Source organism: Mauremys reevesii, linkage group 3 (genome assembly GCF_016161935.1).
Source record: "Mauremys reevesii isolate NIE-2019 linkage group 3, ASM1616193v1, whole genome shotgun sequence".
Lineage (NCBI taxonomy): Eukaryota > Metazoa > Chordata > Testudines > Geoemydidae > Mauremys > Mauremys reevesii.
The window spans coordinates 65,625,387-65,639,750 of record NC_052625.1 but is presented as its reverse complement, the minus strand read 5'-3'; the positions used below and the strand labels follow the sequence as shown (position 1 = coordinate 65,639,750).

The 14,364-nt window shown below is 46.4% G+C and overlaps 1 protein-coding gene across 6 annotated transcripts in view; it reads left to right on the top strand.

The window, feature by feature from the left end:
• LTBP1 (latent transforming growth factor beta binding protein 1) overlaps window positions 1-14,364 on the top strand; it is a 336,620-nt gene that overhangs the window by 32,826 nt on the left and 289,430 nt on the right. For all 6 annotated transcript variants that reach the window (XM_039530237.1, XM_039530240.1, XM_039530238.1 and 3 more), the window contains exon 3: window positions 632-920. In XM_039530237.1, coding sequence (XP_039386171.1) covers window positions 632-920 — 289 coding nt within the window. The remainder of the gene's footprint in view (window positions 1-631; window positions 921-14,364) is intronic.

Genomic DNA, 14,364 nt, shown 5'->3' with positions numbered 1-14,364 from the left:
TAAAGAGAATCTGGTTCCTTGTGTCAATAGTGAAGTTATACACCTCACCGCGATATAACGCGGCCCGATATAACACGAATTCGGATATAACACGGTAAAACAGTGCTTTGGGGGTGGGGGTGTGCACTCCGGTGGATCAAAGCAAGTTCGATATAACGTGGTTTCACCTATAACGCGGTAAGATTTGTTTGGCTCCCGAGGACAGCGTTATATCGAGGTAGAGATGGATAACTTGCACCAATTTGATGTTTAGTGGGTGTGCAAAATGTGTCCAATTTACACATTGAAAGGTGGAAAGCTGGGGAATGAAGCAGAAAGCTACTAACAGGAGGGTATATAATAAAAGTAGCCTCCCACAGTTTATCTTATATTCTATTCTTTGTTCATCAGCCTTCTGCCCATCATCATGTAAGCATGCACCTTTAATGTCAAATCAATGTGAGTTACACCTCTTTACCACATATACAGTTTTTATCACTGCTGAATTTTGCCCATTTTGTTTTCAACCATGAGCTTTAATTCTGTCTTTGGGAAACTCCATAATGTTGCCATTGTACTTTGGGGGAGGGTTTGTTGTTTCCATAATGCTTTGCTTCACCGGTACTTTTAAAAATGTCTTTTTTTTTCTTAGCTAACTGTTCGCCACCATGCCAAAATGGAGGGATGTGTCTGCGACCTCAGCTTTGTGTGTGTAAACCAGGGACGAAAGGTAACTCCTGTGAGACTACAGTCGTGCAAGATACTTCTTCCACTGGAGGTCAGGGCCCTGTGACTCCACCGTGGCCAATTCCTCAGCAGGCTGCTCAGCAGACTTTCTCTCAGAAAGTACAGGTTCCACAGAAAGTCAGCCCGGTGGCTCAGATGATGTTCACTCTCAAGCAGAAGTCCCCTGTTGGATTACCTCAGCAACTGCAATCACAGTAAGTCCTCTCTCTCCCCCCCCCCCCCACCTTCATTCATTCTTTCTTTCTTTCTTTTAAAATATATTAGATTTAGGGAGAGGCATAATTTAAAACAAAATATTATTCCTTTTAACTCTCTCCGCAAAGCTGTGAGACTGTTTATTAGCTTGGAGATCTTTTCAAAGAGTTGTTGTGTAAAAGCATTTATTTTTAACCTCATTAAGTAGATCCACTGTGCCTTTTATAACATATGGGCCAAATCCATTCAATGTACTGGAGAAGTGCCATTAAAGTCAATGTGCCTGATTCTATTCTCATTATGATTTTTACACTGATGTAACTGTTGATTTCAATGGAGTTTACTTTTAATTTACACCTGTGTAAGATGAAAATAAGGCCCAAAATGTCACGACTGTTTGAGTTTAATTGAGAACAGAATCCAGCATGGTAAGACTACACACACAAACGAGGGGAGTAAAATTTTACCTTTACATTGTGCTCTGGTGGTTCTTGGCTTTTTCATTTATGATATGTCTTCACGGCTAGAAAAGTGTATTGCTTTTTCATGGTAAGGTTCACCCATCTGTCAGGATGGTTACGTCAGCCTGTTTGGAACTTGAGGGCAGAACCAGTCACTGGCAACAGGAGAATTTTCCCCTCCTGAAGTTCCCTCCAGTTTTTTCTGCCTCCACAGCAGCTGAGGGAAATGCCAAAATTTATTTACAATGTTTAGATTAACAATTTGGCTCAATAATGTAGCTGTCTAATTCCGTGCTGTGTCCCAGGGCTGCATTTACCTTTTGGGGAGACTTATTCCTCCACTCTGCTTCTCCTCAGAGGCATGGTGCCCCTGTAGGTTTCAGGGAGAGCTCTGAGAAGAGAAAACCCAGAGACAAAAGGCATGGTCTGTATCTCCTGCCTGTTGTGTCTGATGCTTCTTGGGAAGGTGTAAGAGAGGGATAAGGATTTCCTGTCACACCTAAAAGATTGCTGCTGCTGCTGCTGCTATGAGTCGTCATGCTCTAATGTCCAGATTATTATTTCCATCTTCTGTTTATTCTGCCATGCCTTGTCACCGCCTCTATCTCTTCCTCCAGCAGTTGTCTAAGGAATGAGGAGAAGGACAGCATCCCAGATGTGGAAGAACTGGCAGGCAGTAAGGGGCCTCTTGGCCACTGTAAAAGGAGTATGCCTACCCTGTGGTGCCCTCTACCCTGACTTCCCTATCACGGATTCTTAGGAATAATCCAGAGGTTTATGCTCAATAACAACCCCCCTTTTTGAGGACTTGTTTATTAACCTAAAACAAATTGAAGTTCAGGTATCTTCTGCCCCAGTCTCCCACAGGGCATAGCCCTCTCTCCCTGAATTCTGTCGGATTCCTCTAGGTTTCTCAAAATAAAGTGTTTGTCTACTCACTGCAGTCTCCCACTGTGCATAGCCCCTACTCCCTAAGGATCTATCTGGCTCCAAGCCTTTCTGCTAGGCACAGTTATCAGCCCTTCCCAGGTTCTGCTCAGTCTCTCCCTATGAGGTTAGGGGGTTGCACAGGCCCCTTTCTTGGGGCTGTGTTTACTGGACTCTCAGGTCATTCCTCCGGCAGCTTCCAAAGCTCCTTTCTTCCTGAGTCTTAGCAGCAGAAGCAGCTCTCCTTTCTCATCTCTTACCTTCCTGGGATATGAGAGATCCATGGGTAGCTCCTCCCCTGCTGCTGTGTCTCCCTTTATAAGGCCCAGGTGCCTTCCCCTACGCCCAGTTGGGCAGCAGATAATCACAGGTGCACTGGACCCTGCTCCCTCTTAAAGGGGCCAGTCACTCTGTGACAAACACTGTTTATTTCTTTCTGCTCTGGCCTCCATTTTATAAAGGCAAAAGGTTCCTTAGTGTGCACCAGTTAAAACTTAACCTGGTATCACTACTGAAGATAAATATGGCTATTGTCCCTGGTGGTCTGGGACTCTGTGTTTCTAACTAGGGGAGATGTTTTAACTGAAAGAGTGGCTGGCTCACTATACAGGCCCTTCACATGTCTCAGCCCCTTCCTTTGGGCATAAAAACTCTCAGGGGCCATCAGACCAACAAAAATAAACAGTCATCCAATACCCTAAGTACCTCCATGTGCTTTCACAAGCAACACTAATATGGGTGGACAGTATTACAAGTGTGGTCCCTCTCAACCTAAAAATCACCTGGTTAAGTACTTCTTTGGGAGAGGGGGAGAGTGGGATTTGACTTGTTTCATGTAGTTATATGAGGCGTTGGTCCTTGGGATCTGATGCTCAGATAAATCAGTTCTTCGAGTGCTTGCTCATGTTGATTCTAAGTAGGCATGTGCGTGCTGTGTGCACAGTTGTCAGAAGGTTTTTACCCTAGTGGTATCCGTCGGGTTGGCTGTGGAGCCCCCTGGAGTCGTCCCTTCAAGGTAGTGAATATAGGTCCCTGCTGCCTCTTAAGTTTCTTCTTACCACCAGTGACGGTCGTTAGAACTGAGTGTCTCTCTTGCTTTGGCAAGTGTTTCCCCGAATATCTCTCTTTTGGCAGCCTGTAAATGGTTAGTGTTAGTTAGCATTGGGGTCACGCCCCAGTTCCTTCCCCTCCTGGGGTTCGGGGCATGCCTTTCTCCCAAGGCTTTAAACTGTGTGGAATCTGCCACCAGCCCATGCCAAGGGGTGACCCCCCACGACTCCTGCCTAAAGTGTCTGGCAGAAACATCAAACAGATTGCTGCAAGATCTGCAAAAGGTTCTGCCTGGTGCTGTTGGAGACTCCTGCTAGAGAGCGCCAGGTGGAGGAGATGGAGCTCCCTTCCACCCCGGATGCATTTCAGGCAGTCAGGGACCTGATTGCCATGATGGCACCACAGTCCTCCGCCAGGTGGGACAAACCTCTGGCACTGCAAGGCACGGCACCATTCAGAGATAAGCCTGCAATGATGAGGCACTGCTCACTGTCCCCCACGGCACCATTCCCTGGCATCATCCTGCTCGGCACCGCTGTGGTCTCTGCGCTCTGAGTCCCAGTCATCGGACTCAGAGGCAGAGTCCTATTACTCCAGGTGCAGCCGGCACCGATCAGAGTGGCGCTGCTATAGACAAGAGGCAGGGATGGTGCCGTGGCCAGTGCAGTGGCAAGGGCCTTCACAATGACATTTCTGGATCCTGTGGGCATACCATCAAGCCCAGCGCACTTATTCCAGCGGCTCCCAATCAATAGTTTTGGAAGGGCATGTCCCTTTGCCACCCCGGAACCATCCCCAATCACAAGGCACTGAGACGGCTTCAGACCCTGGCGCAGAGCCATGTCTAGGTCCCAACTCCAGCACCAAGGCCGCTGCTGGTGCCGAACAGAGCAGCACCGGACAGGACGATTCCAGAGGGTTTGGAGGACCCGGTTCTGCCTAGGACATCTTCATCGTCCTCGCCTGACAAGGTGGTGGCAGGTCGTCTTCCTCTGGGCCGCCCCCCATTGATAATAGACCACATCAGGAGCTGTTATGCAGGGTGGCTCATAACATGGGGCTTCAGGCTGAGGGGGTGGTCAGATCAGTGGACCCCATGGTGGACATCTTAATCCCCAAGAGGCCCTACAGGGTGGCATTACCCCTCATAAAAACCATTCAAACCACCACAAAAACCTTGTGGCAAATTCCTGCTTCCATTCCCCCTACAACTAAGGGGGTGGAGAGGAAGTATTTCGTCCCTTCTAAAGGATATGCACATCTGTTCATTCATCCACAGCCTGGGTTGCTGGTTGTAGCTGCTGCGAATGAGAAAGAAAGATGGGGGCAGCAGGGCCCAACTCTGAAATCGAAAAACTCAAGGAGGCTGGACCTCTTCAGCAGGAAGGTGTATTCCACTGGGGGGATCCAGCTTCGGCTTGCTAACCAGCAAACGATCCTCAGTAGACATAACTTTAATTCATGGAATACTATGATGAAATTTGAAGAGTTAATCTGCACAGATTCTAGAGCGCAGTTTACAGCTGTGATGGAGGAGGGCAAGGCAGGACCTCTTTACAGGCCTTGCTGGATGCAGCAGACTCAGCCATACAAACAATGTCCTCTGCCATAGCTATGAGGAGGAGCTTATGGCTCCAAGTGTCGGGCCTCCCACAGAGGTCCAGTAAACAATTCAGGATTTGCCCTTTTCAGAGCAGACTGACTCCAAGATCCATAGCCTAAAAGACTCACCCCGTCACCCAGAGGAAACATTTTAAACTCCAGCCCCCTCCTCGCTTCTACCCTCCCCAGCCTAGGCAGGACTTCTCCAGAAAGCAGGGCAGGAATGGCAGGCCCAAGCCTCCCCATTTGATGCCAGGCCAAGGCTCAGTGAGGCAATCTTCTGGTTCTATGCATGCCTTTTTGAGGGTGTGCCCCAGGGCGACACACCAGTGCAGTCACTGGATCCTTCACCTTGTTTTCTGAACTCTCTGTCCTACTTCTATTGTGCTTGGGTCCAGATAACCTCAGATTGCTGGGTTCTCCACACGATAGAAGTGGGATATTCTCTCCAATTCCGCTCCTCCCTTCCCTGTCCCTCTTCAGGTACCCTTCTCACGAGCAACTCCTCATGCAGGAGGTTCAAACATTCCTGGTCGCGGGAGCGGAGGTTCCTCAGGAGCTACGGGACAAGGGTTTTTACTCCCGATATTTCCTAATCCAAAGGGAGTCTCAGACCCATTCTCGACCTGCGAGGCCTCAACAGATTCATGAAGAAGTTGACGTTCTGCATGGTCTCGTTGGCCGCCATCATCCCATCCCTGGATCCGGGAAATTGGTATGCCACCCTCAACCTGAAGGATGCGTACTTTGACAAATCGATAGTCCCGGCCCACAGACGCTTTCTCAGGTTCATAGTGAACTGCAATCGTTACCAGTTTACAGTCCTTCCCTTCAGCCTGTCAGCAGCCCCTCAAGTTTTCATCAAGCGCATGGCAGTCGTAGCCACCTTCATGAGAAAAAGGCAGGTGCAGGTATTCCCATACCTCATGACTGGTTGGTCAGAGGCTGCTCCACAGTACAAGTGGAACAACATGCCAGCATGATAAGGTCTACCTTCAACAGGCTGGGTCTCATGCTGAATGTACACAAATCAACTCTATTCCCTACCCAGAGAATAGAGTTTATAGAGGCAGTGTTGGACTTGGGTCAAGTCCGAGCCGCCTTGCCAGAGTCTAGTTTTCAGACAATGCATGACATCCTAGAAGGCTTCAGGCAATACCTCACCACTACAGCAAGATATTGCTTGAAACTCTTCAGTCATATGGCATCTTGTATGTACGTGGGCTGAGGCTCAGATGTCTCCACTGCCTGGCTGGCATCAACTTATCGACCTGGCCACAACAGCCTGGACAAGGTGATTACATTCCCACCACAAGTTCTTGGATCTCTCCGATGGTGGCTCAATCCACAGGTGGTATGCGCAGGAGGTCCCCTTCACCAAACTGCATCGCTCGCTGTCCCTGGTCACAGACGTGTCAGTGATGGGGTGGAGAGCACATCTGGGAAAGCTCAGGATGCAGGGCCTTTGGTCCCAAGACAAACTCTCACTTCACATCAATGTCAGGGAGCTGAGAGCGGTTTGCCTGGCATTCCAGACCTTCCAAGCCCACTTTAAAGGGAAAGGTGTGTCGGACAATATGACAGCAATGTTTTATGTAAACAGGCAGGGTGAAGCTCATTCCTCTCCCCTATGTCAGGAAGCCCTCAAATTGTGGGACTTCTGCATAGCCCACTCAACATATCTGGAGGCATCCTACCTCCCGGGTTTTCGGAACAAGCTGGTGGACCATCTCAGCAGATCCTTCTACAACCACGAGTGGTCTGTTCGCCCGGATGTGGTGAACACCATTTTCCAATGGTGGGGAGTTCCCCAGATTGACAGGAAGTGCCTGCAGTTCTGTTCCTTCCTGAATCACAGTCCAGGCTCGCTTGTAGACTCATTCCTCCACCCCTGGAAGGACCACCTGTTTTACACGTTCCCGCCGATCCCACTTGTCCACAAGGTTCTGCTCAAGATCCGCAGGGAGGGGGCTGCAGTCATACTGATAGTGCCAGCCTGGCCTTGCCAGCACTGGTACTCCATGCTTCCGGAGCTATCAGTGGACACCCTAATCTCCTTGCCCTTACTTCCAGACCTGATCACTCAAGACCCCGGTCATCTCCGGCATCCCAGCCTTGAGTCTCTCCATCTCACAGCTTGGAAGCTTCATGGCACCAGTAGAGCTAATGTGGTTCCGAACCCATTAGGGAGGTTCTCCTTGGCAGTAGGAAACCTTCCACCTGGGCCACCTACCTGACCAAATGGAAGAAATTCTTGATCTGGTGTTTGCAGAGCCGCACCACTCCAATGCAGTCATCGATAGTCCATGATGAGAGGTATCTGCTACACTTAAGCACTGTTGGTCTTGTCAGTAAGGGTTCACCTAGCCGCCATTTCGGCAGTCCACCCAGGAGCAGCTGGCCGATCAGTCTTTGCCAACCCGATGGTCGGTTGGTTTTGTAAAGGTCTTGACAGATTATATTCGCAAGTTAGGCAGCCGATCCTGACTTGGGACCTTAATCTGGTTCTTTCAAGACTAATGCCCCCCTCCCCCCTTCGAGCCCCTAGCGACTTCCTCATTACTCTATCTGTCATGGAAGGTGTCATTCCTGGTCGTAATAACATCAATTAGGAGAGTTTCCGAGCTTAAGGCCCTAACTTCTGACCCTCCTTACACCTTTTTTAGTAAGGACAAAGGTACAGCTTAGGTCTCACTTAGCCTTTCTCCTAAAGGTCATCTCTCAGTTTCATGCCAATCAAGACATTTTTCTCCCATTTTTTTTTTTTTTTTTTTTTTTTTTTTACCCCAAGCCACACAGTTGGGAACAAAAACTCCGCTCTTTGGATGTTCGGCAAGCATTGACCTTTTATATCGAACGCACAAAGCCATTTTATAAGTCGAACCAGCTGTTCATCACAGTAGCAGACAGGATGAAGGGCATCCTGATGTCTTCTCAAAGAATTTCATCGTGGATCACATCCTGTATCTGGGTATGTTATGGTTTGGCAAAGATACCTGCCCCTGCACTGATGGCACATTCTACAAGGGCACAGCCTCCTCGGCGGCCCAGGTCCCGATTCAGGAGATCTGCAAGGCGGTGACATGGTCCTTGGTCCACACCTTCACTTCCTATTACGCTATCACCCAGTATGCCCGGGATGATGCAGCATTCAGCAGAGTGGTGCTTCAGTCAGTGATTCCATGAACTCTGACCCTGCCTCCTACTTAAGGCTTGGGAGTCACTACTTGGAATTGACATGAGCAAGCACTCAAAGAAAAAGCGGTTACCTACCTTCTCGTAACAGTTGTTCTTCGAGATGTGTTGCTTATGTCCATTCCAAGACCCACCTGCCTTCCTCTCTGTTGGAGTATCTGCCAAGAAGGAACTGAAGAGGCGGTGGGTCAGTGGGGACCTGTATACACTGCTATGAAGGGGCAACTCCAGGGGGCTCCACAGCCGACCCGACGGGGACTACTAGGGGAAAAACCTTCTGATGACTGTGCATGTAGCACGTGCACGCCTACTTGGAATGGACATAAGCAACACATCTCAAAGAATAGTAGTTATGAGAAGGTAGCTGGGAAAAAATGGTTACCTATCTTAGTGATACAATGGGAAACTTTATGGAACGCAGAGGCTATTCAGGAGTCAAGGAGAAGAGTCAATTTACAATCCTGACTCCTGCCAGACACTACAGAAAGGAATACAGCTCACATGACAAGCTGAAGCAGTCCATGGAGTACAACAGGAGAAAATACCTGTTTGCAAGAGGTAGCTAGAACAAGCGCAGGGTCAGTACCTTCCCAATGTTGCATCAGAGCTATAAGCAGGTCTCCAAATTAGCTTTACCTGGAATTAGGCTCCCCAGTTGGTACCAGGCTCTCTCAATTTGGGAGCAAAAGAGCTTACATGTAGCTTTGACTAAATGAAATCACTGGACGTTGCCCAGAGGGGGTACCCAATGGAGCTGTACAAGAATTACAGGAACAGCTTTGTCCCATTCGCAGTCTTAGCAAACCATGCAAAGGTCACAACATGAATGAAATCATCCATCATCTACTTCACGTCAGAGCACGGCAACCTGTTTCCCATCCTGTTTTTATCCCCTGAGAATCAGGGCTCTGCTCTGCTTGTTGCTATCTGAAACATCTAAATAAGTTCCTCATGGAGGCTTGTCTTCAAAGTGTTCCCGTTTTGCCATCCTCAGACAATTCTTATGTTTTGCAGATGGATGGCAGCTTTTTTCTTTTCCCTGCTTTGATTATTACCATTACATCTGCTCCCAGGATCCCTCTCCATGATCATGGTAGCAATAATATTGGCTTTAGGGAAGAAGAAAATTCACTTAAATCTCCCTGGACAATTTTTTCTCATCAAAATTCTGAACAGAGTGAAGGTTGAAGCCAACAAAGTATCTTGAAGTCAAGACAAAACAGACACGTGGTCCAAGAGAAGTCCATTCTACGTCTGTGTTGAGGATACAAGGTCTCATCTCAGAAGAATAACAGAAGATGAAGATTGCCATGACTGAAAACAAATGGTGTCACAGAAACAAAAATTCAATTCTTATTGGAGCCTGTTGGGAATTCTGATCTCATAAACAGGCATGTTTTTATGATCCAGAGTTCATAATATATACCTATCTAGTAATTCTGGGCATTCCCGCCTCATCTCCCCTTATCTCATCCATTGGCAGAGATCCAGCACCAGTTGTATATTCTCTGCTCCCACAACTGGTGAATGCATAGAATCAGGGGTTTTTTTTTGTTTTTTGTTTTTTGTTTTTTTTCTTTTCTTAAGGGATCTTCCCAAATCAGTTCAAGGAATTGGTACCAGAAGGAGAAAGCATGGTATCCACCATTTGGAACACAATGATTCGTTGAATTCTTGGAGCTTTGCTTCTTCCATGGATAACAGACCTGTTCTGGTCATGTCAGTCAATGAGTCTGATTGTGTTCTTCTTTCTAGTTATTATGAAAACTCTTTCAACTCTACTCCAGAGTTGTTCTCCTGTTCTAGGTAGAGCAAAATTTCCTATTTCTATGTGCACTGCTCACCAAAGGACAGATGAACTCCAAGACTTACATGGTAGAAGTTAGGTTAGCAGAGTGATTCCAACACCCAGAAATATTTCATTCATTGTAAGTCAATTTGGAGGGCTGGTGACCAATTTCTTTAGATCTGGAAACAGTAAATAAAGTACCCTGCCTCTCTGAATGTCAGGACCTGTGATGCGAGATCGTGAATGACATCTTGCAGAGCCAGGCAAGGTCCAAGCTATGTGCCTTCCTACCTATTCCACTGATCTCCTGGGGAATACAAAAGATAGAAGTGAGAGAATAGCAGTGATACGGTTTCTGACTTTTCGGTTAACCTAGAGCCTGGTTCACCTAGCTTTGGACCTTCAGATGTATCTGTGTCACAGAAGATCTCTGCTACTGCAAGACCAATCCTCCACTGGGGACCAGACAGATTTTTTTTGGATGAAGTGATTATTGGTCTCATCGACCCCAAAAGATAAGTGACCAAATGGAACATATTCTGCAGACTGGTGCGAAGTCCATAGTTTAACTGCCATGTTAAAGCCTTGAGTGGCCATAGCCAGGAGGACTTTATTGTGGATGTATAAGAGTGTCTAAGGGAAAAAGGTCAAGTCTCTGTAGTATAATGCTCTCAGCATGTTCAAGATGAGAGAGTTTTTGTACAGATCCTTATTTTAGATGCTTCCTTAGGATGCCAACTTTGTCCAACCATGCAAGGTCATAGAGCATGATCTTGGAACCTCATTTTGCTCTGAACAATGCTACCTATATTGAAGCTCTGCAGAAGGTGATGTTATATTTCCTATCCTCTAGGGTAGGCCTCAAATCATATGAATATTCTTTATTGGAAGTTCGGAACTTTCTCTAACTAAACCCATTCTTCTTCTTCTTCTTCTTCTTCTTCACTCCCTGTGGAGCATAAGGCGCCAACCACACTCCTCCATTCATTTTGTTCTTGAGCGAGACAGCAGAGTTCATCCCACTTCATTCCCATACCTTTCATTTCCTCTTCAATGGTCCTTTGCCACGTCCCCAATGGTCTACCTCTCCTCCTTCTTCCTTGTGGTGTCCATTGTAGGGCAATACGAGGGTGTCTATCAGCATCCATTCTCAACACATGCACCAGCCACCTCCATCTTCATTGTTTGGCTTCATCCACTATATTGTTGATGCCCATTAATCGGCTCACTTCAACATTGGTGATACGCTGCGGCCAATGTAAACCCATTAATGTACTTTTAAATCAGTCTAGTAGTCCCTCACAACTGTGATAGCATTCATTTCCAGAGTACATTCAAGAAAAATTCCTCCTTTGGTTAAGTTTCAAAGTTCAGTCCTTAGGAACAATGCAATATCAGGGCAGAGTAGTGATGACTGCTGTACTGAGATCTGCTAGATGGCCATTAGTTAACCAAATTCTACATATTGGTCATCCAATCTTAGTGAATGACTTTTTTTCATTTCTTTTGGCTGAAGTCTTCTTTTGGTTGTTATATTAAGGGGAGGATGGAGGAGATATTTATATGTAATCTACTTAATTTTGGATTTGGCATAGAATGTTTTGGACCTTGAGGTTATATACAGTTCCTTTCTTATCTTTTGTTGTGGTCCTGTTTAGCATATGATCTCAGCTGTGCTTGAATCATACTCTTGTTAGATTTTATCTGTTATTTGCTGTTCTTAGCAGTTTTAGGTATTTTAGATACTTTGTCTAGTGTTTTTAGGTTTGTTTGTTTGTTTTTTCTGTGGTTAGAACACTTGATTCCATGGCTAGCTGTGTCTTGGTGTTGATCACATTGCGGAGCTGAGAAAGGGGTTCAAAAGGTGCCCTGATATAGTTTCTGAATCCAGTGCCCATACCAGGGGTGATCCATTCTGGGAGACATAAGAATGGCCATACCACATCAGACCAGAGGTCCATCTAACCCAGTATCCTGTCTTCCAACAATGGACAATGTCTGGTGCTTCAGAGGGAATGAACAGAATGGGTAATCATCAAGTGATCCATCGCCTGTCACCCTTTCCCAGCTTCTGGCAAAGAGAGGGTAGGGACACCATCCCTTCCCATCCTTGCTAATAGCCATCTATGGACCCATCCTTCATGAATTTATCTAGTTCTTTTTTGAACCCTGTTATAGTCTTGGCCTTTGCAACATCCTCTGGCAAAGCGTTCCACTGGTTGACTATGCGTTGTGTGAAGAAATACTTCCTTTCCATTCCTCCTAACTGAGATGTGTCTGGCTCTTTATTCTAAGGGCCTACAAGGATCAACAAGTGAAATGTCAGACCTTCCTGATTAGGAAACCCTTGTGTGTGAGCTAGGGCTGGTTCAAAATTTTTAATCTAAACTGTTTTTTGAGGAAATATTGGGTTTTTAGCTCTATGATTTTTTGTGTGAGAAGAATGTCTGCTTTCCACAGAATTTTGATTCTCGCCCCCCACCCCATGAAAACCCCGAAATACTTGGATTTTAAATGGTGATGCAGTGCTTCATGGCAGTTGTCATTTGCTTGCCTCATCATGACCCCATTTTCCTCTATGGGCTGGGCTCTTTGGCCAGTCTACATCTTCCATGATGCACGAAGGCCAGGGACTCCCCAATGCAATGTTACCCCTCTCCAAGAGATACAGATTGACCTGCATCATGAGAAATGTAGTCTGGCCTACAGAGGAGTATTGGAGCATGAAGCACCTGATCTACAAGTCCTGAGGCACTACAACAGTATTTCCAAATAGAAAATTTTAAGTTTTTGACAATTTTTTTCAGTATTTGAATTGTTGATCAACTCCAGTGGACCCATTAGGTGACCATGACCGTTGTTCCATGAATAATTCTAGTCAGTTATCTTTGACTTCCAAAAGCCTAAATGCAAGGGCTTAAAGTCATTTACTACAGTTTTGACACCACTGCTGACCATGAAGCTCAGTTTCATGACTAGAGAGATTCTGCCTGAGAAAAAGAAGGCAAAGTCCACAAAGGCTTTGAACAGTGCCATGCTCTCTGGAGCATCAAGGCTCTGATCCCTGGTATTGCCAACCTCAAGAGATCAAAAATCATGAGTGGCCCAAAAAATCATAACAAGGAGTCCGGTGGCACCTTAAAGACTAATGGATTTATTTGGGCATAAGCTTTCCTGGTTTAAAAAAAAACACTTCTTCAGATGCATGGACTGAAAATTACAGATACAAGCATAAATTATATATTGGCACAAGAAGAGAAGGGAGTTACTTTACAAGTGGAGAACCAATGTTGAAGGCCAATTCAATCAGGGTGGATGTGGTCCACTCCCAATAATTGATGAGGAGGTGTCGATACCAAGAGAGGGAAAATTGCTTTTGTAGTGAGCCAGCTACTCCCAGTCCCTATTCAAGCCCAAATTAATGGTGTTAAGTTTGCAAATGAATTGAAGCTCTGCAGTTTCTCTTTGAAGTCTGTTTTTGAAGTTTTGTTGTTGTTGTAGGATGGTTACTTTTAAATCTGTTGTTGAATGTCCCAGGAGATTGAAGTGTTCTCTTACTGGCTTTTGTATGTTACCATTTCTGATGTCTGATTTGTGTCCATTTATCCTTTTACATAGAGACTCTCAGGTTGGCCAATGTACATGGCAGAGGGGCACTGCTGGCACATGATAGCATATATCACATTAGTAGATGTGCAAGTGAATGAGCCCCTGATGGTGTGGCTGATGTCCTTGGGTCCTATGATGGTGTTGCTAGAGTAGATATGGGGACAGAGTAGGCAACAGGGTTTGCAACGGGGTTGTTTGCTATGGGGTTTGACAGGGATCGGTTCCTGGGTTAGTGTTTCTGTGGTGTGTAGTTGCTGGTGAGTATTTGCTTCAGGTTCGGGGGCTGTCTGTAAGTGAGGACTGAGATTTTTTTAAAAATAGAAAACTATACTGTGGGATTTTGGTTGGGTTTTTTTTGGTCTTTTCCCATCATGAGAGAGAGAGAGAATTAGTTTTGCCCACTCTCCCAAATTTATTGGGTAAGGTAAGTCTGGCACCTGCTGAAAGAGCTTTGACCCCCACATCTACCATCACCTGCCCAGCCATTAATTCTGCCTCTGTCTAGCCCCCACTCCATCAGTTCAGGCCCATTCAGGTCGCTTCCCCAGCTCCAACACCAGTTCTGGTCCATCAATTCAACCGCCCAGCCCCCACTGATTCAACCCCTCCCATCTCTATGCAGGAGGTGGGAGGAGCAGGAGAGCTGTCCTATCTCTGTTGCTCCTAGTAGGGGAGCGGGGAGAAGAGCTATCCTTAGCTGTTGGGCTCTTTTTGCTGCTTCCTTTCCCATTCCTTCCTGTGAGATAGGCTTTGGGTTGCCAGAGGGAGCAGGAATGGGGGAGAGCTCAGCCTGCAGCAGCTCTGGTTGGT